General features: G+C 33.4%; 3 protein-coding genes, 1 long non-coding RNA gene and 1 other non-coding gene across 5 annotated transcripts; 4 read left to right on the top strand and 1 right to left on the bottom strand.

The window, feature by feature from the left end:
- Positions 1-5,407: 5,407 nt before the first annotated feature.
- TRNAR-CCU (transfer RNA arginine (anticodon CCU)) lies at positions 5,408-5,480 on the top strand. Its single transcript has one exon. It is a non-coding gene; the product is annotated as a tRNA-Arg (tRNA).
- A 68-nt stretch (positions 5,481-5,548) lies between these two features.
- Positions 5,549-8,213, top strand: LOC118050812 (uncharacterized). The gene is made up of 6 exons (XM_035061286.2): positions 5,549-5,701; positions 7,105-7,171; positions 7,309-7,431; positions 7,513-7,596; positions 7,694-7,780; positions 7,877-8,213. Exons 1-6 carry the CDS (start codon positions 5,631-5,633, stop codon positions 7,961-7,963), a joined length of 519 nt encoding a protein of 172 aa, XP_034917177.1. The 5' UTR covers positions 5,549-5,630; the 3' UTR covers positions 7,964-8,213.
- A 2,208-nt stretch (positions 8,214-10,421) lies between these two features.
- On the top strand, positions 10,422-13,833 carry LOC118050811 (protein CYPRO4). The gene is made up of 2 exons (XM_035061285.2): positions 10,422-12,264; positions 13,290-13,833. Exons 1-2 carry the CDS (start codon positions 10,654-10,656, stop codon positions 13,578-13,580), a joined length of 1,902 nt encoding a protein of 633 aa, XP_034917176.1. The 5' UTR covers positions 10,422-10,653; the 3' UTR covers positions 13,581-13,833.
- Positions 13,834-15,427: 1,594 nt separating this feature from the next.
- On the top strand, positions 15,428-16,165 carry LOC118050810 (uncharacterized). Its single transcript, XR_012169523.1, has 3 exons — positions 15,428-15,732; positions 15,830-15,889; positions 15,964-16,165. It is a non-coding gene; the product is annotated as an uncharacterized lncRNA (long non-coding RNA).
- A 4,100-nt stretch (positions 16,166-20,265) lies between these two features.
- LOC118050809 (uncharacterized) lies at positions 20,266-23,228 on the bottom strand. Its single transcript, XM_035061284.2, has 5 exons — positions 22,618-23,228; positions 22,146-22,212; positions 21,414-21,736; positions 20,658-21,311; positions 20,266-20,545 (listed from the first exon to the last, which is right to left on the bottom strand). Exons 3-4 carry the CDS (start codon positions 21,732-21,734, stop codon positions 20,907-20,909), a joined length of 726 nt encoding a protein of 241 aa, XP_034917175.1. The 5' UTR covers positions 21,735-21,736; positions 22,146-22,212; positions 22,618-23,228; the 3' UTR covers positions 20,266-20,545; positions 20,658-20,906.
- Between the last annotated feature and the right edge of the window lie 1,727 nt (positions 23,229-24,955).

Raw genomic sequence — 24,955 nt, 5'->3', positions numbered from 1 at the left:
CCAATTAAACGGATTAAATTTTTTGCAAAAAAAATCGGTTCGGTTCGGTTTCGGTTTCAGAAACCTAAAACCAGAAAAAAAAACCCCACGGTTTAAGGGGTACTATAAATACAAAAACAAAAAATCGCGTTATTTTTCTTAACCCTAGCATCCATACTCCAGCCGTCCTTCTCCTTACTCATGAGCCGCTCCCTTAACTCACAAATCACAATTCACAATTTCACATCTGTAACGAAATCAATCCATCTTCATCTACTAGATCACAACCAACCACATCCCTCTCCCACCATCTTCATCTTCAAACGCTAGTCAGCGACTCAGCCACATCCCTCTCCCACTGACCATTATCTTCATCTTTAAACGCGAATTAGCCACATCCCTCTCTTACACGATCACACCCGATCTTGAATCATAGGACACACACCACACAGGCACACCGAACCTCCAGAATCCAACCCCAGATTTAGCGAACCAATCAGGCAGTCACCTCCCTCTCTCACACCCGACCTTAAATCGTCACACCAGGTATGATTTCTTTTTTTTCTGTCAATCTCTCTCTCTCTCTCTTTTTTGAGCATATGCTCTGTGATTCTGTTTATTTTTTAATAAACTTCTTAAGATGAAATTTATGATAGAGACAATGTGTTTTATTGTTTTTCTTTGTTGAGAAAGATAATATGTTAATGAATTCGTGTTTTATTATTTATTAAGGTCATGAGTAGCAATGAAAAAATAATGAAATCTAGATTAATATCGGAATGAGGGTTAATTTAATATACAAACTCTTGCATGTTAATTTAATATACAAAACGCAAATTGATTGTTTCAAATGCTAAAGCTAACAACACATCACTGGAAAAAATGGGAATAATTAGCACTGGTAGTGGTAAAACTTGATCATTACTAAAGAAACCTCTTTGTGCTTTGAATTAATATTATGAGCCTGATGTTATTACATCAGGGAGAAAATTGGGAAAATACAGTTTCCCCGAGAGGCATTTTGTTTTAATATCATTGCTAATCCATTATTATGGTGTGTTATGTGCTAAAACAACATAGAATAATGTTTATTATCTGTGTTAAAAAAAGAAGAGGGGGGGTCGATTGATTTTAATTTATCAATTCTAAAAATTGAATTTTTTTTTATTTTATGAAAAGAGAATAATGTTTATATATATATAAAAATTGTATTATTGTCTATTGAAATTACAAAATATAATCTCAGCACTCAGTAGCATAATTTTTTTTACAACATATCAACCAAAATAAAAGAACTTAACTTGTGAAAATAATCTTTAAAAGTATAGCTGAACTTATACATGTCATACTATTGTTAATCTATTATAAATTATTGGTTTTTAACATGTTTTCATTATGTAATAACAGATGGAAACTACTCAAATTCAAAATGCTTCATCCACGGGCACTACACCAACATCAACCACTTCTCCAACTTCAAAACCTAATGCAGGATCCACTACAGATACAAAAGGTAAACAACCCCAAGTTCTTACATCTAGGAAAAGAAATGTTGATGAAAGAAAAAAGTCACAAATTTAGGATCACTTTACAAAACTTGATGTTGATCCTAGAGCCCCTAGAGCTTAATGTAATTATTATGGAAAACATTATGCATGTCATACTATTGTTAATGGCACAAGTAATATGTAGAGTCATTTAAAAGTGTGCAAGAAGTTCCCTTTTATGGTTGATAAGAAACAAAAAGTTTTGGTATTAGAACCTAAAATAGAGAAGGGTGAATTGGGAGAACAAAATGTGGGAAGTCTTAAGGCAATAGGTTATAATTATGATGAATGTAGACAAGCACTAGCAAAGATGGTTATAATTGATGAGTTGCCTTTTAATTTTGTGGAGGGTCGGGGATTTAAATTGTTTGCTAGGACTATGCAACCTAGATTTGACATTCCTTCTCATTTTACAATTATGAGAGATTTTTGAAACTTTATGTTAAAGAGAAGGATAGATTGAGAACATCTCTTAGGGGTCAACAATTGTGCTTGACAACAGATACATGGACATCAATCCAAAACATTAACTATATGTGTTTAACAGCTCATTGAATTGATAATAAATGGAATTTGCATAAAAGAATTCTTAATTTTTGTCAAGTTTCCAATCATATGGGTGAGATAATTAGCCAAGTTATTGAGAATGGTTTGTTGGAGTGGGGGATTGATAAACTGTTAACTATTACATTAGACAATGCAAGCTTTAATAATGTGACCATTTCATATTTAAAGAATGTGATGAAAGATTGGCCAACTAATATATTGTCAAATGAGCACTTGCATGTTAGATGTTGTGCACACATTGTAAACCTCATTGTGTGTGATGGCTTGAAAGAGATTAATGTTTCAGTTGTTAAAATTCAAAATCCCATTAGGTTTGTGAGATCTTCACCGTCAAGGCATCTTGTATTTAAGAAGTGAGCTAAAAAGTTGCATATAGAGTGTAAAAAATCATTGTGTTTAGATGTTGCAACTCGATGGAATTCAACTTATCTTATGCTAGAAGCTGCTGAAAAGTTTGAAAAGGTGTTTGTGAGGTTAGGTGAAAAAGAACCTAGGTATATGAGTTACTTTTTGGAGGTTGATTCAAAGGGGAATAAAAAAACATAGGGCCACCTGGTTTAGAGGATTGGAAAATGCAAGAATTTTGATTAAGTTATTAAATATCTTTTATATGGTTACATTGAGATTTTCTGGCTCATTACATGTCACATCAAATTCTTTCTTCAATGAATTGATTTACATGCATACAAACTTGTTGCAGTTGTGTAAAAGTAAAGATAGTATTTTAAGTGGAATGACAATGAATATGATGTTAAAGTCTGAGAAGTATTAAGGTTGTGAAGTAAATCTGAATTTTTTGTTATATGTGGCTAATGTCTTAGATCCACGTTTGAAGTTGAAATATGTGAAATTTTGTTTTGGTGATTTGTATTATTATGACAAAGCACAATTGCTAACAAATAAGGTAAAAGATACTTTAGTGAGCTTGTATGAGTTTTATTTGAAAATTAATGAAGTGGTGGATAATAATAGGCAAAAACAAGATGTTAATGCTATTGATGATGTGGAGGTAAATGTTAACACTTTGACTCAATTCAAAAGACATTTGCTAGAGGTGGATAGTGTGGAAAATAAAAATGAGGTTGAGAGGTATTTGATTGAAGGTTGTGAGGATCCTAATGATGATAAGTTAGATATTTTAGGTTGGTGGAAAAGTAATGCTTTGAAATATAAGACACTTTCAAATGTTGCACAACATGTTCTGGCTATTTCTACATCCACAGTGGCTTCTGAATCAGCATTTAGCATAGGTGGTCGTGTACTTAATCACTTTCGAAGTTTCCTATCTCCAACAACTGTTCAAGTACTCATTTGTTGTCAAAATTGGTTGCATCATGGATCAATTTCAACTGATATGAGAAGCTTGATAAATGATCTTGAAACCTACGAAAACCTTGAGTCGGGTAATTTTTTTTAGAAACTTGCACCTTTTATTTTGTTATTTATTAATTAAATTGTTTGCAATCATCTAACATGTCTAATTTTTTTTTATTTTGTAGAATTTGGTGGGAAGTTACATTTTAGTAACAAATGATAATTAGTTCAAAAGTTTGAAGGCAATGCTACTTTTTATTTTTTGCCCATAACGGATGATGGTAAAATACTACTTTTTATTTTTACATATTCTAATTTATTTTATCATGTTATAATTTTAAATCTTGATTTTCAGGTTTTGATGTCAATGGTATTACGGAATCAAAGTGCAATGTTCTTATCATCTTAATGTGCTTTTTGATTGAGATGATGTGCACAATGAAGATTTATATTTTTTGCATGAAGTATTTTATTTTGTATGGAAATGTTATTTGTTTTTTTTAAGCCCTTTTGAAGGCAATGCTTTGTAATTTTAATTTTAATTTGGTGTGTGTGTTATTTAAACTTTGATGATGTATGAGGAGTCCAAACTCCAAACATAAATATTAGAAAGACTTACATATTAAACACAATATTAGCACTAATAATTTAATATAAATGAATATTTAGTGACAAAAAATATTAAATATATTATAGAATTTTGTAACAAAATTAGAAAATATTTACATTAATTATAAGTCTATTAGAAAGCCCATTAGAAAGCTCAAAAAAGCCTAAAAAAGCCCCAAAAAACAATAATATATTTTAAAAAACCGAACCGAACCGAACCAAAATCGTCGGTTTGAACCAGTTCCGGTTTGAATTTTTAAGTTTTTCAAATTTTGATTTTGGTTAGTTTTTTTAAAAAAACTGAACCGAACTAAAAATCCTTACCCATAAGGGAAAGAGAACAAGAAAGAAAGGAAAATTGGGAGGTTTCGCTTAATTTTCCCCAGGGCATGGTGTGTTTCCAACAAGGTTGTCAATTCTGTTTTGGTAGGTGTTTCATTTTTTCAATTGGAATGGAATGTTTTAGTTTCGGAGTGTTTCGACGTGCTGTTTCAGTGCTGTACTATTCACATATATATATAAATTTAACAAACATAATTTAAATTCAAGATAAATTAATTATAAATTATGCAATACAAACACAATGCCAAACAAATATAATTTCAAAATTTAAAATATTTCTAAATAGTCAAGATTAAATAGATCTTTAACTTAAAGTAATTCAACTTAAACAAAATATCAAAATATTATGAAAGTAAAATGTTTTAACAAAAATATTTTAAATATAAAGTTAGGTCAATGTTATCAAGTGGCTAATGAAATCTAAAGTATCCTTTGTTTTGCTCAAATTCCTTACAAAGTATAAATATGAAAAAAAACCAACATGAGTATAAACCATATATATTATTGATAAATTTAATTTTAAAAAATTAATATCATTGTTAATGAAAATAGTAATAATAATTTTCAATATTATTATTAATATCATTGCTATTAAAAAATAGTAATGAAAAAGCTTTTTATAATTAGATGGTTTAATTAATGAAATTGAACAAAGTTCAATTTCATTCAATGGCTTTTCAAAAGTGAAACGAAACATGTGGAATGAAACCGGAACATTTTGGACGGAATTTAACCGAAAAATCCAGAACATATCAAGATTTAAAATAAAATAAAATTGGTTTCGTTTTGTTCTGTTTTTTAAATTAATATAAAATATTTTAATTATTTCAAATAAAACGAAACGGAATTAACAACTTTAATTTAATGCCAAATGAAACACGTCCAAGGCTGTGCTTGAAGATAAAATGGAAAAATGAGATTGAATGGACGTGCTTGACCAGGTAACTCAGCTCCTCGATGTGGCTTTTTTTGTTTCTAGTTTGCAGTTCGCCGGCGCAATCAACTTAGATTTGTTTTTTATTAATATATGGCACAAGGTTATCGGCCAAGCGCCTGTAGCTCAGTGGATAGAGCGTCTGTTTCCTAAGCAGAAAGTCGTAGGTTCGACCCCTACCTGGCGCGGTTCTCTTTTTTTGCCCCCCAACAAGTGCTTGGGCCAGCTCCGAATCGGCCCAGTTCTATTTATACCCCCAGAAAATCCGCGACCACAAATTTCTTTTCTTTCTGATACAGCCGCCATCTGCGCCTAGCTCTCTCGTGTAGCAAACAACAATGAAGGCTGTTGACATCAATGGCAGCAACACCCTTTCTCTCTCTCTTTTCATTGATGTCACCAACTCCAAGTAATTTCTTCTTATTTGTTTTTTTTTTTATTATTATTTCTTGTTTTCACTTGTTTTCCAAAAATAAAATGCATTGTTCTTTTCACTTGTTATTTTTTTACACTTTGCTTTAGTTGGTGAACTTGCAAATAGTGATGGGGGATGGAATTTGGGAAGTTGTTGGGTTTGGTGGGAATTAGGATTTGGTGTTTGAAAGTTTGTTCTCTTGGGATGTTAAGGAAGTCATTTCTCTGGTAGAAACATGGAGTAAAGACTCAGTTTTTATGCCAATTAAGGCATATGGTTCCAAAAAATATAGAGAAAAATGAGCTTATGTTTGGTTGGTTTCTTTTTTTTTTGGTATTAGCAGAGGAAATATTGGAAAAATGGGATCTTGTGAAGCATCAATTCTTGGTTCTTGTCGCTTATTAATTTTTATAGCAGGCTTTATATTTAGACAGATATAGGTGTTTTATGTAAAAGCTGGTATTTCTTTGGGTCATTTCATTTTGTTGGTTAGGGTCTCTAGGCAATGAAATTTCCCGTCTAGTGCTATTCAGATATTACAGATTGATATTAGTTTAGTTTAAGTGCTAGCTTAACATGCTAAACGATGGGAGATGCGGGAATGTTGATAATTGCTTAGCTAGAAGCTAACTGAATCTGATTCTTTAAAGTGGACTATCAGTGAAATTTGGTAAGTATTAAGCTGGACCAGTTATTACATATAAATCACAGCTCATTAGCTGAGACCTGGATGCCAAATTTGAATCCTTTATTGGGTCTTGACTCATGAGAACCGAACACTGCAACTTTGAGTGTGCGATGTAGTGTTCTTTCACAAGATTTCTCTTCTTTAGTGACTTTCACCAATTAATATAAATACCACTGTCTTGTCAGATGTATCTAATCTAATTTTCCCATCAGATGTGTTTTCAAAATGCCTATCAGTGATTACCATCCAATACCTTTTATAATGGCAATGAACAAGACTTTATAAGCCTTGTATTCGACTTCTTTCTTGTGATTAGATATTTGCATCACAATCATTTTACAGCAACTTGCAACAGAAGTTTCATGAAGTCCTCTTTGATATTGCCAATCATTGGTTATGCTTTGAGATGAACTGCCAAAGCAGCTCTTTGACCTTGTTTGTTCTGTGGAAAAAAATGTTTCAGTGGATTGCTCAAAAGCATTACTTTGAGCGAATGCACGAAAGAGAACTGAGATTACCATAATAATAAGGATAAATTTTCTGCACTAAATTAAAGAAATGGCCATCCTGTCAGAGTATCAGGCTTCATAATAGAAAATTCTTAATTTTAAATTTGGAGTATTTTATTGAATCAGCTGTGATCTACTTGCTTCTGAGAAATTTCAAGCTTTTATGTGCCGTTAGGCTCCTAATAATTGTTATCTTGCAGGGAACTTCTAGATTCTATGCAAGCTGGAAAGCTAGAACCAGAAGTTGCATTTCTCAATGCATCACTTGTATGTTTCCTTACAGAAAAACCAAAACCATTTGAGTCTCTTGTTCCCTTTCTGTATCTCTTTTTTTGTAGTTCAGCCTTCCAGGTGCACTTTGATCTGGTTTATTTTAATGTTGCCTCCATTAATTTCTGTGACAGATACCAGATGTTTTCCCTCTTCTGGCAGCAGCACATAAGACTCTTATAGCCAAGTCCCGGGATTCATTGACCACGCGTACTCTTCATTCTGAGCTAGTTTATAATTACTCAGGATCTAAGCATGTAATGAACCCCTTTCACTGCTTGTTGACTGCTCAAGTTTCTTTTGTCTAAACTTTAGCCTTTATTCTTTTTTATCCCTAGATTACTGAATCCTTGAAAAGATGTGGAATCTCTGATAGCACCACATACATCCTGGCAGCTCGTTTCAATGCTTCTCCAGACGAGGTGAGGATTTCATATAAATGTTGCGGTCTCAGCCTATATATTTCATTGATAACTCTAAGGACATCAACCGTTATGTTGTGCTCGAACTCTATTATAGATGAAAGCTGTTGAGAAACTTGTCAATGGAAAAGAAATCGAATTAGAGGAGCTGGAAGGGAGAGCAAACCAAGCGCAAATACAGAAGGTTAGTTGGGAGTGATCATATTTAGCAATATAACACTAGTTATGTGGTTAGCTTTGTCTTGATACTTCTTCTAACTTTGTTTGATATGTTCGTCAGCACTACAAAATTTCGGGCCTGGAAGCAGGGCTATCCTCTCTTGCAGATGCTATTACCTGCCGGATAGCTGCACGCGATGCCTTGTAAGAAAGACAGGCTACCATGTATTCATATGTAGTTGTAGATTTACCGTAAACTTTTTAGCTATGTGGCTGTCTTGAATTTATAGTTGGAATTTTTGTGGGAATTGGTGCTGGTGAGCAGCAGCATCTTTAAGTTCCTGATTTGGGACATGTACACTAGTTGCCATAGTTGCTACTGTTAGTATTATATTATTTTTTTTTTATTTGAAAAAAGTTATTTTATAAAATATATTTTGGTTGAGGTTGATTTGGTATTTATATATGTTTGTTTAAAATTGAGGTGGAATAAAAAAGTTTAATGTGTTTGGTAAGAATGCTTTTGAAATTGTAAATTATTGTCCATGAATTATCACGTATGCTCAGGTAAAATATAATCAGGAACAAAATTGAGATTTTGTCATCAAGTGATGAAAATAAAACACAATTAAAAATATATAATTTTATTGGTCAGAAGTTTAATGTTTTTATGAACTATGTAATTATAGCTACATTGTTCGTGTAATTCCTCCGCATAAGAAGTAGCAAAGAGTTGTTTTCCTTTCCCTTGCGTTTCAAACACAGGTTACTGTGGGATCCATGAACAACAAATGGCATTTTAAGTGTTACCAAACCATAGTTTCCCGTGATTTGCTTCAAAATAATAAAAACAAACATTCACGTAGGCTTCTCAGTCATGAACTCTTTTTATAAGCATAAAAGATCCAATCTTGCATAAGACTTCGGTTCAAATTAATAGAGGTCTAAGGATCAAAGATCGGCCTATCTTGAATTTAAAAGATATATATTTCTCGAAAATAGAAAGAATATAGAAAAATCATCCAGCAGTAAGGTGGCTTTTTTTAACTATTGAATTAGAATTTTGTTTTTGGTTTATTTTCTCATCTCAAGAAGTAAGTAGGAAGACGAGTGCTATCGATGAAAATATCAATGACTGAGAGAATATTTCTTTAACCGCATTTTAAGTTTCTCTTATAACACAATCCAAACACGGGGACAACACGTGGCAGCCTTTATAAGATACTCGCTCCATACGAAGTAAACCGTGGACGTTAGTTCGACGCTAAGTGTAACTGGCGATAGCCGGTGGTCTTACGCATGGAATATTTGTTTAAATCAGTTTATTAATTTAAAAATTTTAGCAGAATAATATTATTTGAAATTTTTTTAGTAAAATAGTATATTTTTATCTGATTACACTTTAAAAGTGTGGTATTTATTAAATAGTATTATTTTTAAATACAAAAAAACATAATAAAATAGTTGTGGTGTTTAGAATAAATAATAATTAAACATGTAATATGAATCAGTAAATAAATAATAAGCAATAGCCGTCTTTATTTGCCTTGTCTTCTCCTTTCTTTGCTCTGGTATTTTCTTAGCGTGGTTCTTCACCTTAATTTCTTTCCTAAAGACCCATCAAACTTTATCAAAGAAGAAGATAAACATAAAAAAAAAAAAAAAAAACCCATGGTGTTATCAAAACCTCTAGCCTCTCTTAGCCCCTCAAACCATGGTCTTGCCTAGCCTCATGGGACTTCACCACCGGCCCTTGTGCCTTCCCTCGTCGGACCCACTTTTCCTAGCCTCCTCGTAGCCTTGCCTTGTGACTTCTCTGGCATCTGAGCTTGAAACAAATGATACACTATCTCCCATAATATTATTTTTATGAATGTTTGGTTCCATGGTAAAAATTATTTTTTATATTTACATATCAAAACAATTTAAAAATATATAAATTGTATTAAATTTTAAATAAAAAAAATTAAATTTTATAGTAATACAGTTTCAACGTGTTTCCAAACGATTTCAAAGGCAAAGTTGGCGTTCAGAACTTACCGTAACTTTGATAAAAGAAAAGGCATGGCGTTTTCCGTCATTTTATATAATAACTAACCTAAAGCAAGTTCACAGTTTAATTGATGTTCCGGTTTTCTCAACTATAACATAAATTACATTGGAGCATAATTGTATTTTGTATTGAACCACAACAACAATAAAATATCATAGTTGGGAATCGTGATATTCAATACGATGCCATTTTATCAAAATAAAATTTGCTAATGTGTTAATTCATTATTATTTTTTAATTTTTTGGATACTAATTATCCAATTTTATCCCTTACAAAAAATTATATTTTTGCTATGGTGTCCTAAAATATATTTTATAACCGTGATTTTTCAAATGCATACTTCAATTAATTTTATAAAATTTTTAAAATTAATATTAAATAAATTTTAATAACCCTAAAATTTATAATACTTAAACTAATAACTTTTTTTTTTTAAAAAAAAAACCCAAAACATTTCTACTTCAGCGTTATTTTAAAATTTGTATATTCCGTTGGACAGTTCTATACACCGAATCAATCCTTTTATTTTTAATTAAAAAACAATTTTAGATCTTTCTATTAATGAAGTTATAACACATGGAATTTATCTAGTATTGAAATTTTGATGTCTTGAATTTTGTTCCACTGATTCGATGCCTTGGTCTTAGGTAGAAGCCAAAACATGGAAAAGATCATGAAATTTTGATGCGGGAGATCAATAAAGATCTTCTATAAAATGCCCACAACTGCTCCAGCAGATCAGCGCAACACTGAAAATTCCATATCCATTTTCTCCTCCCAACTATTCCAAATCCAATCTCTTTTTCCATATTCACAGATCCCAAGAATTTAAGAACCGCAAAAAATGGGTACCTATCGCAGCCGTGAGGGCCAAGACTTATCATCAGACACAGATTCAGAATACCAATCTGAAGAAGAAGAACCCATTTACGACTACGTAGAACGCCAGGAAACCCCACAAGCCACTTCCTCGTCAAAGAAAACCATGGATGAAATCGATTCAAAGCTCAAATCCCTCAAACTCAAATACCCTCCAAATTCCCAAACTACCATCAACCCCGTCAAGCTCTACCTTCATATCGGTGGCAACACGCCAAATGCTAAATGGGTCCTCTCTGACAAACTCACTTCTTATAAATTCATAAAAAACAACGGCCCTGATGATTCCGATTCTGATCATGAAGAAAGTCGAGGAGATGGAGATTCTTCTTGGGTTCTGAAAGTGGGGTCTAGAGTGAAAGCTAGGGTTTCTACGGAAATGCAATTGAAAATGTTTGGTGACCAAAGGAGAGTCGATTTTGTCAATAATGGTGTGTGGGCTTTGAAGTTTTTTAGTGATGACGAGTATAGAAAGTTTGTTAGTTTATTTCAAGATTGTTTGTTTGAAAATGTTCATGGGCTTAGTGCCACTGAAGAAAATAAGTTGAAAATTTATTCTAAGGACTTTATCGGGTGGTTTAAGCCTGAAATAGCTGACGATTCGATGTGGGAAGACGCGGTGGAGGAGGAGGATAGTAAGAGTGGTGAGCAGCCAGTGCGTGTTGATCAGGATTTATTGGAGGAGTTCGAGGAAGCGGCGAATGGGGATGTGCAAAGTTTGAGTTTAGGTGCTTTAGATAATAGTTTCTTGGTTAATGATTTGGGGGTTCAAGTTTTCAGGAATTATAGTAAAGGGATTCATGGGAAGGGTATTTGTGTGAAGTTTGATAGTAATAGGAGTGGAGGGTCTAGTTTGGAGCGGTCTACGCCAAAGAAGGCAATGTTGATGAAGGCGGAGACAAATATGATGTTAACAAGTCCATTCAAGGAAGGGAAGCCACATTCTACTGGGATTAAACAGCTTGATATTGACACGGGGAAGATCGTGACTGAGTGGAAGTTTGAGAAAGATGGGACCGATATAACCATGAGAGATATAACAAATGATACTAAAGGGTCGCAATTGGATCCATCTGAGAGTACCTTTTTGGGGTTGGATGATAATAGGTTGTGTCAATGGGACATGAGGGATAAGAGAGGGATAGTGCAGGATATTGTTAAGGGTGGCGACTCACCTGTTTTGAATTGGACTCAGGGGCACCAGTTTTCTAGAGGGACTAATTTTCAGTGCTTTGCTAGTGCGGGTGATGGGTCGATAGTTGTCGGATCGCGTGATGGGAAGATTAGGTTGTATTCCAGGACATCAATGAGGCAGGCTAAGACAGCTTTTCCAGGGCTTGGTTCGCCAATCACTCATGTGGATGTTACATATGATGGGAAATGGGTGTTGGGGACAACTGACACATATTTAATCCTCATTTGCACTCTGTTTACAGATAAGGATGGAAAGACTAAGACTGGTTTTAGTGGTCGAATGGGAAATAAGATACCAGCTCCAAGATTGTTGAAGCTGACTCCTTTGGATTCTCACATGGCTGGTGCGAGTAATAAATTTCATGGTGGCCATTTCTCATGGGTAAGAACACATAATTGCACATGCTTTTGCTGTATGTTTTAGTTATTGCGTGTGTAAGCCTTTTTTGTTGATTGCTATGCTCTAGTTGCTGTTAATTTACACATGTTCACTGCTGTTAATTAATATGCAGCAATCGTGTTCGGTTTGATAACTCTCTGATCATTATTTAAATTCCTTTGGAATGCATTTATTGCGCCGTAAATAAGACCCTCACCAAAGTTATGCTTCATGCACTCTGTTTTCTAGCTGAAATCTCTAAAACAGCAAGAACCACCCATAAGACCATCTTAAATTTATGTGCTCTTCTAGGTTAAAGTTATTTAAATTTTTTTTTAACATCAGCACATCAAAAACGATCTAAAAAACACTAAAAAAAATTAATTTAAAGCAAAAAAAAAAAATTCAAATTTTAATAAAAAATAGATTAAAACTCGACTCAAAACACCCTTTTAGTCATCTTGGTGGCTATGCAGTCACCCATTGTGATGCATAGGTTAAAGTCACTTTGGTATTGTCAACACTCCCGGTAGAGTTAACACTTCAACCTCTATGGGAATATTATCAATTTCTTTCTGAGAATAGATCCACACAAACTTGCTTATGCAATCAAGTGTCCTAGGCAGTTTCATGTCTTAGCAATATTATTGACAAGAGTTTCATAAGTGGCCATGTTAATTATCATGCAGGAAACCACGATATCCATGATGCAGTGATTAGGTTAAAGTGCTCTTCTTTCTTGTAAACGTGTTTTCTTGAAGTAATTGGATCAAGATGAGGTTGATTGCATAATTAATTCATGAAATGTTAAACTTGTTTAGCATGTGAGCTCGTTGTACATTCATATGAATGTGATTATCTTAATGTTTTCTGTGTACTCAAGTGGAGAAATGCGTCTACATCCTAACATGAATCTTAAGTGTTAACCATTGATAGTCTTGAGTTGGGTTCTTGCAATTCTGTTATGCCTGATATGAATTTAGTCGATTGGTTTCTGTGTTTTTCCCATGTTTGATGTTATCATTCAGGTCACTGAGAATGGTAAACAAGAGCGTCACCTCGTCGCAACAGTGGGCAAGTTCAGCGTGATATGGGACTTCCAGCGTGTGAAGAACAGCGCTCATGACTGCTACCGGAATCAGCAAGGTCTCAAGAGCTGTTATTGTTACAAGACTGTGCTGAAGGACGAGTCTATTGTAGAAAGCCGCTTCATGCATGACAAGTATGCTGTTAGTGACTCTCCGGAAGCTCCACTTGTGGTGGCAACCCCAATGAAAGTCAGCTCTATCAGCCTTTCTGGCAAACGATCACGCGGCTGAAAATAAACCATCTTTGTCCATTTGTCTGTTCTTTTCCTCTTGTGCAGCTCACTTCTGCTATTTTCAGTTCAGTTTGTTTCATTTTCCCCATCTTCTATCTGAGTGTGGCTTCTGCTTGTATCTAGTGTGAATCTTTACCTTTTTCTCACCGTTAGTTTTGTGAATAGTTTATTTCTTTAGGTGAATGAAAGCATGGCAGAGGGTTTCTTGCAAATTGTGATATTAATACAATCCTTTAAATCTTGTTTATAAATTACGACTTCTTTATTTTTTTTTCAAGAATTATGTTGATGGAAGTAGCGTAATTCTTAACCCTTTTTTTGTGTTCTTCAGTTTAATAGATTAAGCTATTTAGATTAATATAACTAACAAAAGTGTTATTTTTCAAAAAATAAATCAAGTTTTTTGTTGTTGTGTTGATGGAAGTAGTGTTTTTTTTGTTCTTCTTTTTTTTTTTATTATTATTATTCTCAGTGCTATTTAAAAAAAAAAATGAGCGAACATGGACTTTAGTATAATCCAATATTTGTGTAGTCAACGATATGTGTACCATCCCCGGCAATTATAGATGCATTTATTAATGAATCTAACAAGTCCAAGTAGGGGTGAGCAAAAAAATCGAGAAACCGAGTAAACTGAGAAAAAAAAACTGAATCGAAAAAAAAAACCGATTATTTTTTTTCAAAAATTTTTGGTTCGGTTCGATTTCCAAAACCGGAAACTGGAAAAACCCCAACCGAACCGAACCGGTTCGATTTAAGGGGTACTATAAATAGAAAAAAAAAATCATGTTCTAATTTCTAAAACCTAATTAACCCTAAACACTCTGCGACTCCATCTCCTCACAGCCTCACCTCACACAATTTTCACTTTGTAACAAAATCGAGCTAATCCATCTTCGATTCTTCATCCATATCCCTCTCTGGCTCTCCCACACCATCTTCATCTTCAAAAGCCACAACCCTCTTCCACACGAGTGCGAGTCACCTGATACACACCAAATCGGCACACTGAACCTCCAGAGTTCAAATCTAACAAACCAGTCCCTCCTTCTTCCACACCCGAACTCAAATCGTGTCCCAACTCAGTGAACTCACACCAGGTATGATTTTTTTTTTTTCTCTGTCAATCTCTGTTTTTTTTTTTTTTTTTTAACTTATGCTTTGTGATTATGTGTATTTGCTAGTATATCCTTACACAAAAATCAGAGTTTGAGCATTTTGTGTATTTTGGTTGATTTATTTTTTGCATTAATAAATATGTTATTATGTGTAGTGTGTATTCTGTGATTTAGCGCAGGAATAATTTATTTTTTTTGTGCATTTTGTCTCTAGAGTCCAAATCTAGCAAACCAGCCCCTCCTTCTTTCACACCCGAACTCGAATCGTGTCCCAACTCACACCAGATATGATTTCTTTTTTCTGTAATTCTCTATTTTTTTTTTTTAAATATGCTTTGTGATTCTGTGTATTTGTTGGTATATCCTTACCAAAAAAATCAGATTTTAGGTATTCTGTGTATTTTGGTTGATTTTTTTTTTCTGCATTAATAAATCTGTTATTCTGTGTAGTGTGTTTATTCTGTGATTTAGCATGGGGATGATTTTGTTTTTGTGCATTCTGTGTAATCTCAATTCTGTATGATTCTGTAACTTTTGTTTTTGTGTGTTCTGTCTTCTGTGTAATGTGTATTATGTGTAAACTGTAAAGCCCCTCATTGCCATTCAATATTCATTCTGTATTTCTGTGTAGTGTGTAATACTGTAATGTGTTTTGTGTAATGTGATTTTGTGTCCTACTTTTAGTCATTAATTTCATTAGTTTTGTCACTAATTACGTGAATAATTCTGATTAACATAATGGATATTTAAAATTCTGTCACTAGTTGTTTATTTTTTCTAGACTATTTAGTAATTAAACAGAAAGAAAGAAAGAAATCTGTTGAAATCTGATGAAGGAAAATTTGATGGTGTGAATTTCAGACTTAAACTTTGCAGTTGGCAGTGAACTTATTATTATAAAAATCTGTTGCTATTTCCTGAAATGACTAAGAATCTGTTGCTTTTATAATATAGGATGTAAATCTGTTCCTATTGCATCTCAAAATAGAAGCTTGATAAATGATCTTGAAACCTATAAAAACCTTGAGTCAGGTAATTTTTTTTTTTTATAAACTTGCACCTTTTATTTTGTAATTTATTAATTAAATTGTTTGCAATCATCTAACATGTCTAATTTTATATTTTGTAGAATTTGGTGGAAAGTTACATTTAGTAACGGATGATAATTAGTTCAAAAGTTACTTTGATGGTAAAAAACTACTTTCTATTTTTACATATTCTAATTTATTTTATCATGTTATAATTTTAGATCTTGATTTTCAGGTTTTGATGTCAATGGTATTACGGAATCAAAGTGCAATGTTCTTGTGATCGTGATGTGCTTTTTGATTGGGATGATGTGCACAATAAAGATTTATAATTTTTACATGAAGTATTTTTATTTTTTATGGCAATGTTATTTTTTGTTATTTTTTAAACCCTTTTGAAGGCAATGCTTTGTAATTTAAATTTTAATTTGGTGTGTGTTATTTAAACTTTGATGCATGAGGAGTCCAAACTCCAAAACACAAATATTAGAAAGACTTGCCAACATATTAAACACAATATTAGCACTAATAATTTAATATAAATGAATATTAGTGACAAAAAATATTAAAATATATTATAGAATTTTTGTAAACAAAATTAGATAATAGTTACATTAATTACAAGCCTATTAGAAAGCCCATCAGAAAACCCATTATAAAGCCAAAAAAGCCCAAAAAAATAATACAAGTTTTCTGGTTTTTATGAAAAAAAAACCGAACCGAACCGAACCGAAACCGGTCGGTTTGAACCGGTTTCGGTTCGGTTTTGATTCGGTTTCGGTTTGAATTTTTAAGTTTTTCAAATTTCAGTTTTGGTTAGTTTTTTAGATAAAAACCGAACCGAACCGGTTTTGCTCACCCCTAAGTCCAAGTCATTTGATAGTATTGATCAAGATAAGATAGAGGTGTTAGGAGCTAGATTTGGTGTGTTTGGTATTGCGGTAGCTGTTGCAATTGTGGTTTGAAAAAAGTTGTTTTATAAAAAGTACTTTTAGTTGAGGTTAATTTGAAAAAATAGATGTTTGGTTAAAACTGTGGTTGAAATTGAGGTTGATGAAAAAAGCAGTTTTGTGTGTTTGGTAACTGTTGACGCGTGTTGCAAACTGCGTTTCAAAAAATTATGAAATTTATTTTATCTATTTTTTGGGTACTCAAAATAATTTCTTTAAATGTTGTTAGATTGTTTTCTTATGTTGATATTAAAAATAATTTTAAAAAAAAACTCATAAGATATATTTTGATGCCACATGCATTTTGATCCGCCATCGCTATCATATAATCCTAAACAATGAAGCATTTAATATTAAGTGTAAAAATTCACTAAAATAGACATCCATAATATCGATGGTTTCTTATTGAAATATTTTAGATTAAACTACTGCTATTACATCATCATTAAATAAAAATACTTTATATAAAGTATTTTTTACTGTTCCATTAAACTGTCTGCAATTCCATCACGTACCAAATTCCAAGTGCCTTGACCACCGTTTTCCTCACTTCCTGGGCGTGCAACAACATCGGGTAAAATATCATCAGGAACAAAATTAGGATTGCGGTCAAATTCTGCAAATGCAATATCATCATGCGATCTTCTTCTAATGTAATTATGTATTGCCATTGATGCAACTACAATGTCAACTTGCGTTTTGTATGGATAAGCAGACATGTTTTGTAGAATCCTCCACCTCTGTTTCCATACTCCAAAGGAACGTTCAATCACATTACGTAGTGATGAGTGTGCACGATTAAAAACTTCTTGCCGATTTCTTGGTTGTCCACGACGCCAAAATTCTTGGAAGTGATATCTCTGACCTTTATATGGACCTAAATACCCATATTCATTGGGATATCCTGAATCAACAAGATAATACTTACCTATATTTACAAACAACATTGACATTTGTTAAATGATTAATAAGAATTGATCAAATTATTAAACTTGTAATTACATAACAATTTATATTGTATAATTACCTTCTGGTGGTTTAGGAAACTTTATATTTCTATTGTCAATAGCCTCAAGAAAAATACGTGTATCATGGGCACTGCCTTCCCATCCTGCCCACACAAACGTAAATTGCATGTCAAAACTACATGCAGCCATTATGTTTTGTGTTGGTACACCTTTTCTTCCGATAAATGGAATTTGATTTTCAGTTGATATGCAAGCTCGCACATGTGTTCCATCAATTGCACCAACACAATCCTACATGAAAACCATTGACAAATATAAACTCATTAATTACTACAATGCATAAAATTTATCCATATTTGTTCACATTAGCAACATCAACAAACATAATAGCTGACCTTGAAATGAGGCATATATCTTGGATTCATTGCGATTTCTCTTGGAGTGCTTGTAAAATTCGGGTCCTCTGGTTTTATGACATCTACTGCAAATAAACATACTGCCGCTAAAACTTCTTTCATGCATCTACTTACAGTTTCACCTGAATGCTGAAATCGCTCTTGAACCTCCCTATTCGATGCTCCGAGTGCCATTGTATACAGAAATATAGCCACTTTTTCAATCACACTCATCCTTCTCGAAGGTTTTAACCCATAACTTGCTTCCAAATCATTGCACAGGCTCAACAAAGTTGATGTGTCCATTCGAAACATGTTTACACATCGTTTCCAATGTCCTCGTAAAACTTCTGTTAACCAACGCATGCCCGTGTTGTATGAAACCATACACGGTTCCTTATATATATAAGTAATATAATACATGTGTATGGCCCCAGCTGTGCACACAATTAACTTTTTCCTATCAAATTCTCGCCTCCAAAATGATTCGCCATCCTCATCACTATCGTCGTCGTCGTCGTCATTATTTGCCCTATTATCAACATCCCCGGATGAGGCGCCGTTGTTATAATCATCATGAGAGTTAATATGATCAACAAAACGGTCCATTATATTTTCATAATCATTATCCATATCCTCATTGAATATTGCATTAAAACCAGCATCATCCATATTTCTTCTCCTACAATAGATAAACAAATAAAACAATGTTATATATTATTGTGTTCATTTCTTTTCAAAATTATTATTTGTATTGTAATTTTAAGGATACATTTTTTCTTTTTCTTTTTCTTTTCTGTTAAATTAAAAAGCTTCCCACCCGGCATCCACTGTTTATGTGAATAGTGGAGAGTGAATTAATTCACTCTCCACTGTTCACGTATCATGTTAACAGCGGCTGCCGGGTGGGAAGTTTTCAGGCGACAGAGAACGAAGGAGAAGGCGCAGGGCAAGATTATGAGCTCAAGATATATCCAAGAGTTTTGTGTCCGAACCCAAGATACATGTTCCTCCACCTCCATAATCTTTCATGCTTGAGGCAGCAGTTTTGATTTCTTCCAAATTTGAAACTAAAACAATATTGAAGCTAACCTGCGCGGCGGTGTTGTATGGCTGACAGTCGCAACGATTGTGTCTGATGGTGATTCGTGGGCGCTGCTTCGATGATGGAAACCGGTCCTTCTTCCCCGTCAACTGGTGCCCCTGTTTCAACCTTGGCTTGCCCCGTCGCTGCTTTGTCTGGTTCGGCTATGTCTGATGGTGCCCCTATTTTGCTTCCTCTGTTTGGTGCCCCTGTGTTCAATCTACAACTCTTCAACTTTACGGGTTGTTTCCTCTGTTTTTTCCAATCTCCGTTGCCCTCTCTTCTTCCTCTTTCTCGGGTTGTTCCCCTGGTATTGCCTTCTCTTCTTCTTCTTTTTTCGGTTTCTTTCCTCTGTTTCGGCTGGTTCACTTGTATAACTTTTGGTGAAGCTTTCCTCCCATTGGTTAAAACTATGTTGTCTATTACTGCATTCCATGTGACTACAGTATACACCAGGCTTTAACATTAATTTGCAAGCTGTAAAACAATGTTTCTTGTCACTGCAATACAGCAGTCAACTTTTATCAGTTGGCAAGTTGTAATTCAGCTTTATCAGTTTGCAAGTTTCTTATCACTGCACTACACCAGTGTAACCAGGCATTTACAACAGGTTGCTGTGTTAATAACTTTTGTTTTTTTCATCGTGTAAAAAAATAGTGTTACAACACACTTTGAATGTCATTACAGTATTTTACATATTCAATTATCAGATAAATATAAAGGGTATGTATGTAGGTATAGATGTGGAGTTCAAGATTTTACAGTGTAGTAGAGATCCCTTTCCTTTGCTAAAAATGGAATTCAAATATGGTGTGGGCTATAAGGATGTACATAGCTACGGAGCTACAGTGATGGATAATTTAAAATTCGCTGGAGTTCTTTTGCTACTTCTATCATTAGTGGCCTATCTTCCCATGAAAAATAATTGGTGCATCTCAAGGCTAGTTCAATGGATGTTTCCAGTTGTTGCTGATCAATTGCTTATCCCCTGCTCCCCTTCTATCATTAATGTGATCAATTTTGCAGTTGTACATCTCCAATGCAGTTAAATTTATCAACGAAATTTGTTTTGTCAATTGCAATAATACCTTTAATTTGCATCATCAACCAACATATTTAACAGTTAAAAACTAAAAGAAATGTCCAAATCATAAATTTATATAATTAATATTAAATCGTTCTATAGCATATCATAACTAATAAGCCTCAACAATTCTCAAATAACATTACAGGTTCGAACTACATTAAAATACAATCCATGGTGCATGCATCATAAATATTATAGTCCATAACAGGTGCATGCATAATAATTATTACAGTCCATAACATAATTGATTGCAGACGTCATCGCATTACAGAGTCAATTGTTAACTTAATTTATAACTTCATAGCAACTTGAGAAATCTGCAACTTCCATATCCTGCAAATTTAAATAAATGACAAGAAATGAGATGTAAACATGTTAAATAACAATTAAAATAATAATATTAGCAAAAAAGATATGAACGCAGGCAATTTGGATTAATATACACTTCTCAGACTAAGATCCTTTACGCCGTGTATACATTCTCCGCAACCATTTAATCTTGTTTTCAATATTACCCATGGTTTGCCACATTTCTCTATTCCTTCTCAGACCTAAAATCTCAGTAGCAAACCCATGAAAATCATCACCTATATGCACTCCCTCATGCGAGTGAAGCTCAGTCATAACCTCACGAATACTGCACCCTTCCCGATCTTTACTGATAGACGCGGAATCACTAGTGTTTGACATGCTGTCAACCATGTGATCCCATCGTGAAAGTAATTGAAACCCAATTCCGGAATTCCTTTTTTTTTTTCCCAGCTTGAACCTCAACCCGTTGTCTTTCTTTCCTCTTCCCACCACTGCGGTTGTTGCTACTGGTATCCATATTAACCCCTCGAACCATGTTGCAAACATCATCAGCAAAATTTGGAATTCTGTCCTCTTCAGAATCACCGCTGCCTTCTTTCAAATCGGGTTGTTCAACATGTGTATGTTGACTGCCATCAACACCAACATTATGATCAGGTAAGACTCCAGATGATGGTGCCCATGCATACTCACCGGTAGCAACAATGTTTGCGAACATTCTATCGAACTTCATACACAACGATGGTTCGATACCAGCGTGCCTAAACTTTTTTGCACCCCTTATTTCCTACACAAAAGAAAGAAAATTATTTCTCGCAACTTTGACTAATTTATTAATAATTGAAATCAGATGTTAACAAATTAATTATTAAGGATCGTGCCAAATAACCTGAATCTTGGATTTCCACCATTCATCACTAGCAGAAATTGTTCCTAATTCAGTACTCCAACCCACACCAGTTTCAGAAATGAGCTTCTTCCATATCCTCCAATCCTTTTTGCAGCCATCCCATTTGTTCTTAAGTTGTGCCTTGGTAAATGCATGACCAGTTTGTTCTTTGAATGATCCCAATAAATATTTCCAACCAGCTTTGTCGAAATGAGTATTTGGTCGCATTCCCATGTCGATAGCCTTGATGCTAAGGTCACAAAAAACATGCAACATTTCTTTCGTCCATGCTGCTTTATCCATATTTTCAGGAGCATCCATTCCTAGTTCGGTAATTACATTTGGAACAAAAAATATATAGTTATAAGATTCAAAACATTTGACTTATAATTGAATGCAAATATATGGTCACAGTACAAGCATTCAGAAAATAAACAATGAGGATTACAAATGAAATGAAAAGGTTGAGACTTCCATTTCCAACAAGTTTTGCACAACCACAAATGCACATGACCGAGGAAAGCATATGGATAATTATAAATCCAACATCTAACAGTTGTCTTTGAATTTCAGCATGCAAACCCAGATGGTTGTGGTTACATAACAAAAAAATGACAGCAATATATGGTCATAGTATTGCAATCAAGAACAACAAACAACACCCAAAGTTTCATTCCAGCACAAACAAATAGGCAAGTAGTAATGTAAACGTAAAAAACAGAAATAAATTACTCGATTTTATAGCAGCTTCACTTTTTTGTTGCCTGACGATTTTGCAGGATTAATGGTATTGTTCCTCCTGCACCAACACAAAACTGCACTTAAATTCATCAAACGGCAACTGCATATTTTGGACGCAAGATCAGGGGAACCGTAACAGATAACCAACAAAATTAACAACTTATTGTGACCAAATGTATTCTAATTTCGACTATAATACAACACAGAGACAAGCCCAGAACCAATATTGAACAAGTTCAGTTGATTTGACAAAAATAATTCACTGTGAAATCAAATGCAAGCGTACACTGCATAACCACAAGCACAAGATCACGGGAACACAACAGACAACCTAGATGCAAATAAATTCTTTCGGCAACTACAACACAGAGAAGCCTAGATCGTCTAATAATGTTGAAGAAGTTCAGCACAACATCAACATTACTCCTAACTGTTAAAGAAAAAGAAAAAATGAGAAACATACCAACATCAACAGATCTCTACAGGATCAACATGGAAGCGCGTCTCGGGTAGAAAAAAGAAAGGGAAATTCGTTTCCACAGTAGTTGAAGATGGTCGGCGGAGACAGATCTGTAATTTTCTTCTCAGAGGGATGACCCAGATCTGACCGAAAACAATGAAGCTTCACCGTTGGTTAGTTGATGCTCTGCTTTTGTTGACGATTCGGTGAGGAACTGGGAAGTTTGATTCTCCTCCAACTGCTATTTATAGGCGATGGGCTGGTAGAATTTTTTCAAGGATTTTTTCCCCGATTAATATTTTCCTCAAACGGCAACAAGTGTGTTTTGCCATTGCTGGAAAGTTCTTAACTTTTTCTCTGGAATTTTTTTTTTTTTGAATCGGGGAGGAGAAGTTTGATTTTTTAGCCATTGGCTGTTTTTTCAGTTTTTTTTCTTGCGGTCGGAGTGAAACTGAGGTTGATGAGAAGCATGATAATCGTGCTTTCGATAAACCACAGTTTACTTACACTTTTCTGGTGGGTCCCACCAAAACACACCCACATTTAACATTTACCAAACACACGGCGTTGTGGTTGCCCCTCAACCTCATATGCAACCACAACGCCAAACAGCGTCTTAGAGTCATTAAAAAAATAAACTTGTATGATTGAGTACCAGCAACAAAGATATGTCTGGTCTTAATGGTTGTTCTAAAGAAGTTTCATGAGTTCATCAAATATAGTGGAATAAAATGGTTGGCCTGAAGGAGTTTTGTATTGTAATAAAATGACAGAGAAAGTAGTGGATGCCAAAAAGACAAGAATCTAACGATGAGGAAAAAAAAAAAAAAACTCTAGGCTGAGAATTTAAAAGGCGTGACAGCGTGAAAGTTGTTTTAGTGATCAGTAAAGTTTTTAGCTGTCTCCCACTTGGGTAGCCTGTGTGTCTGTCTCGTCTCCTAAACGTGGCATGGATTTAACGTCGATTTGATATCGATTCCTTTTTATCATGGAAACGGGTAATAATATTACATGGTTTTTATCTATTTTCTTTATCGAATCATGAGTTTTACGAACAAAGCCACTCTTAATATGCACGCTTGTAAGTGACCTGCGACTAAGAAAGTTCAAAAACTCAAGGAGCTTCCATGGGACTCAGTTTTAGGGAATAACCTGTTCTCAAGGGCTTTGCCCGGAAGAAAATCTCAGTTTTCATACATGTTCAACTATATTTGACGTTCTACTCTTCTTACATCTTATATTTTTAGATGTATAAAGATTTTACAATGATATATTATATTTTTATTTGTATTAATGTTATGTAAAGACTAATGTATAAAAATTCTCTAAAACCTATTGTATTTTCATCAATATTAATTTTTTTGAAAAGAGATAATATAAAAAAATCTCTTAATGATCTATAAAAAATATTTATCTCTCATTAATACTTGTGTAAGAGATATTGATCTTTTATTAATACTGTTAAGGCAAAATTAGACTCATAGGCTATAAATACTCATAAATTCTTCAAGTTTCATGTTCACAATCTTTACTATCTACTGCATATATATTTTCAGAACATCTCTCTCTAAAATATAATTGCACTCTCTCTAAAAAAAATATTCACTTAAATATTTGAGAGTCTTTAAATTTATTAAATGAGACATTTTTTCAGGTATCAACTTGCAACCATCTTAATTTATCAAGCGAAAAGTGAATCATATTGTTAGAGTTAAGAGATTAACAAATTATCTAATATATAAGCATTACTTTTATGCTACTTAGATTTTTTTTTTGTTTTGAAACATCATCAATACGTGAATGTGTAGTTTATGATTTTTTTCACTTGAGTATCTTCATTCATATTTATTTTATTTATAAAAATTTAATAAATAATTTTACTATTAGAATATTTATATATATAGCATTTAATTCTTTGTTAAGTGAGTCCAGGTTAATAATATTTTATTTTTTGTAAGAATAATTATATTTATAATTTTTTTTTCTATTTGAATACTTGTACTTGTAAATTTTTGATCGATCAAGTGTTTTCATAATTTTTTTTCTATAATTATCAAATATGTTTGTTGTCTTCAATACAAGTAGGTTTATATATTTTTATATAATTGGACAATTTTTCTCTTTCTACATTTCTAAATGTGTTTATTATATCATTGTGTAGTATCTAATTATTCAATATATTTTTAAGATTTTTCTATTTAAATTGATAATTAAAATTATATTTTTCATTTCAAAATTGCCCTTGAGTTATATTAGGATATGACATAGAAATTATGCAAAATCACTCAAGGATTTTGCTTTTATGTTTGTTAATTTCTAATACTTAATCCCATTTGATAAA

This window comes from Populus alba, chromosome 4, assembly GCF_005239225.2.
Source record: "Populus alba chromosome 4, ASM523922v2, whole genome shotgun sequence".
In the NCBI taxonomy this organism is placed as follows: domain Eukaryota; kingdom Viridiplantae; phylum Streptophyta; class Magnoliopsida; order Malpighiales; family Salicaceae; genus Populus; species Populus alba.
This window is presented reverse-complemented; position numbering and strand designations above follow the sequence as displayed.

Bases quoted from the DNA above. Each gene is read 5' to 3' on its own strand.
- LOC118050811 (XM_035061285.2), top strand. From the start codon at position 10,654: ATGGGTACCTATCGCAGCCGTGAGGGCCAAGACTTATCATCAGACACA. The intron at 12,265-13,289 runs GTAAGAACACAT...GTTATCATTCAG, and splicing joins ATGGTGGCCATTTCTCATGG to GTCACTGAGAATGGTAAACA.
- LOC118050809 (XM_035061284.2), bottom strand. From the start codon at position 21,734: ATGGATGCTCCTGAAAATATGGATAAAGCAGCATGGACGAAAGAAATG. The intron at 21,312-21,413 runs GTTATTTGGCAC...TCTTTTGTGTAG, and splicing joins GGTGGAAATCCAAGATTCAG to GAAATAAGGGGTGCAAAAAA.
- LOC118050812 (XM_035061286.2), top strand. From the start codon at position 5,631: ATGAAGGCTGTTGACATCAATGGCAGCAACACCCTTTCTCTCTCTCTT. The intron at 5,702-7,104 runs GTAATTTCTTCT...GTTATCTTGCAG, and splicing joins ATTGATGTCACCAACTCCAA to GGAACTTCTAGATTCTATGC. The intron at 7,781-7,876 runs GTTAGTTGGGAG...TATGTTCGTCAG, and splicing joins ACCAAGCGCAAATACAGAAG to CACTACAAAATTTCGGGCCT.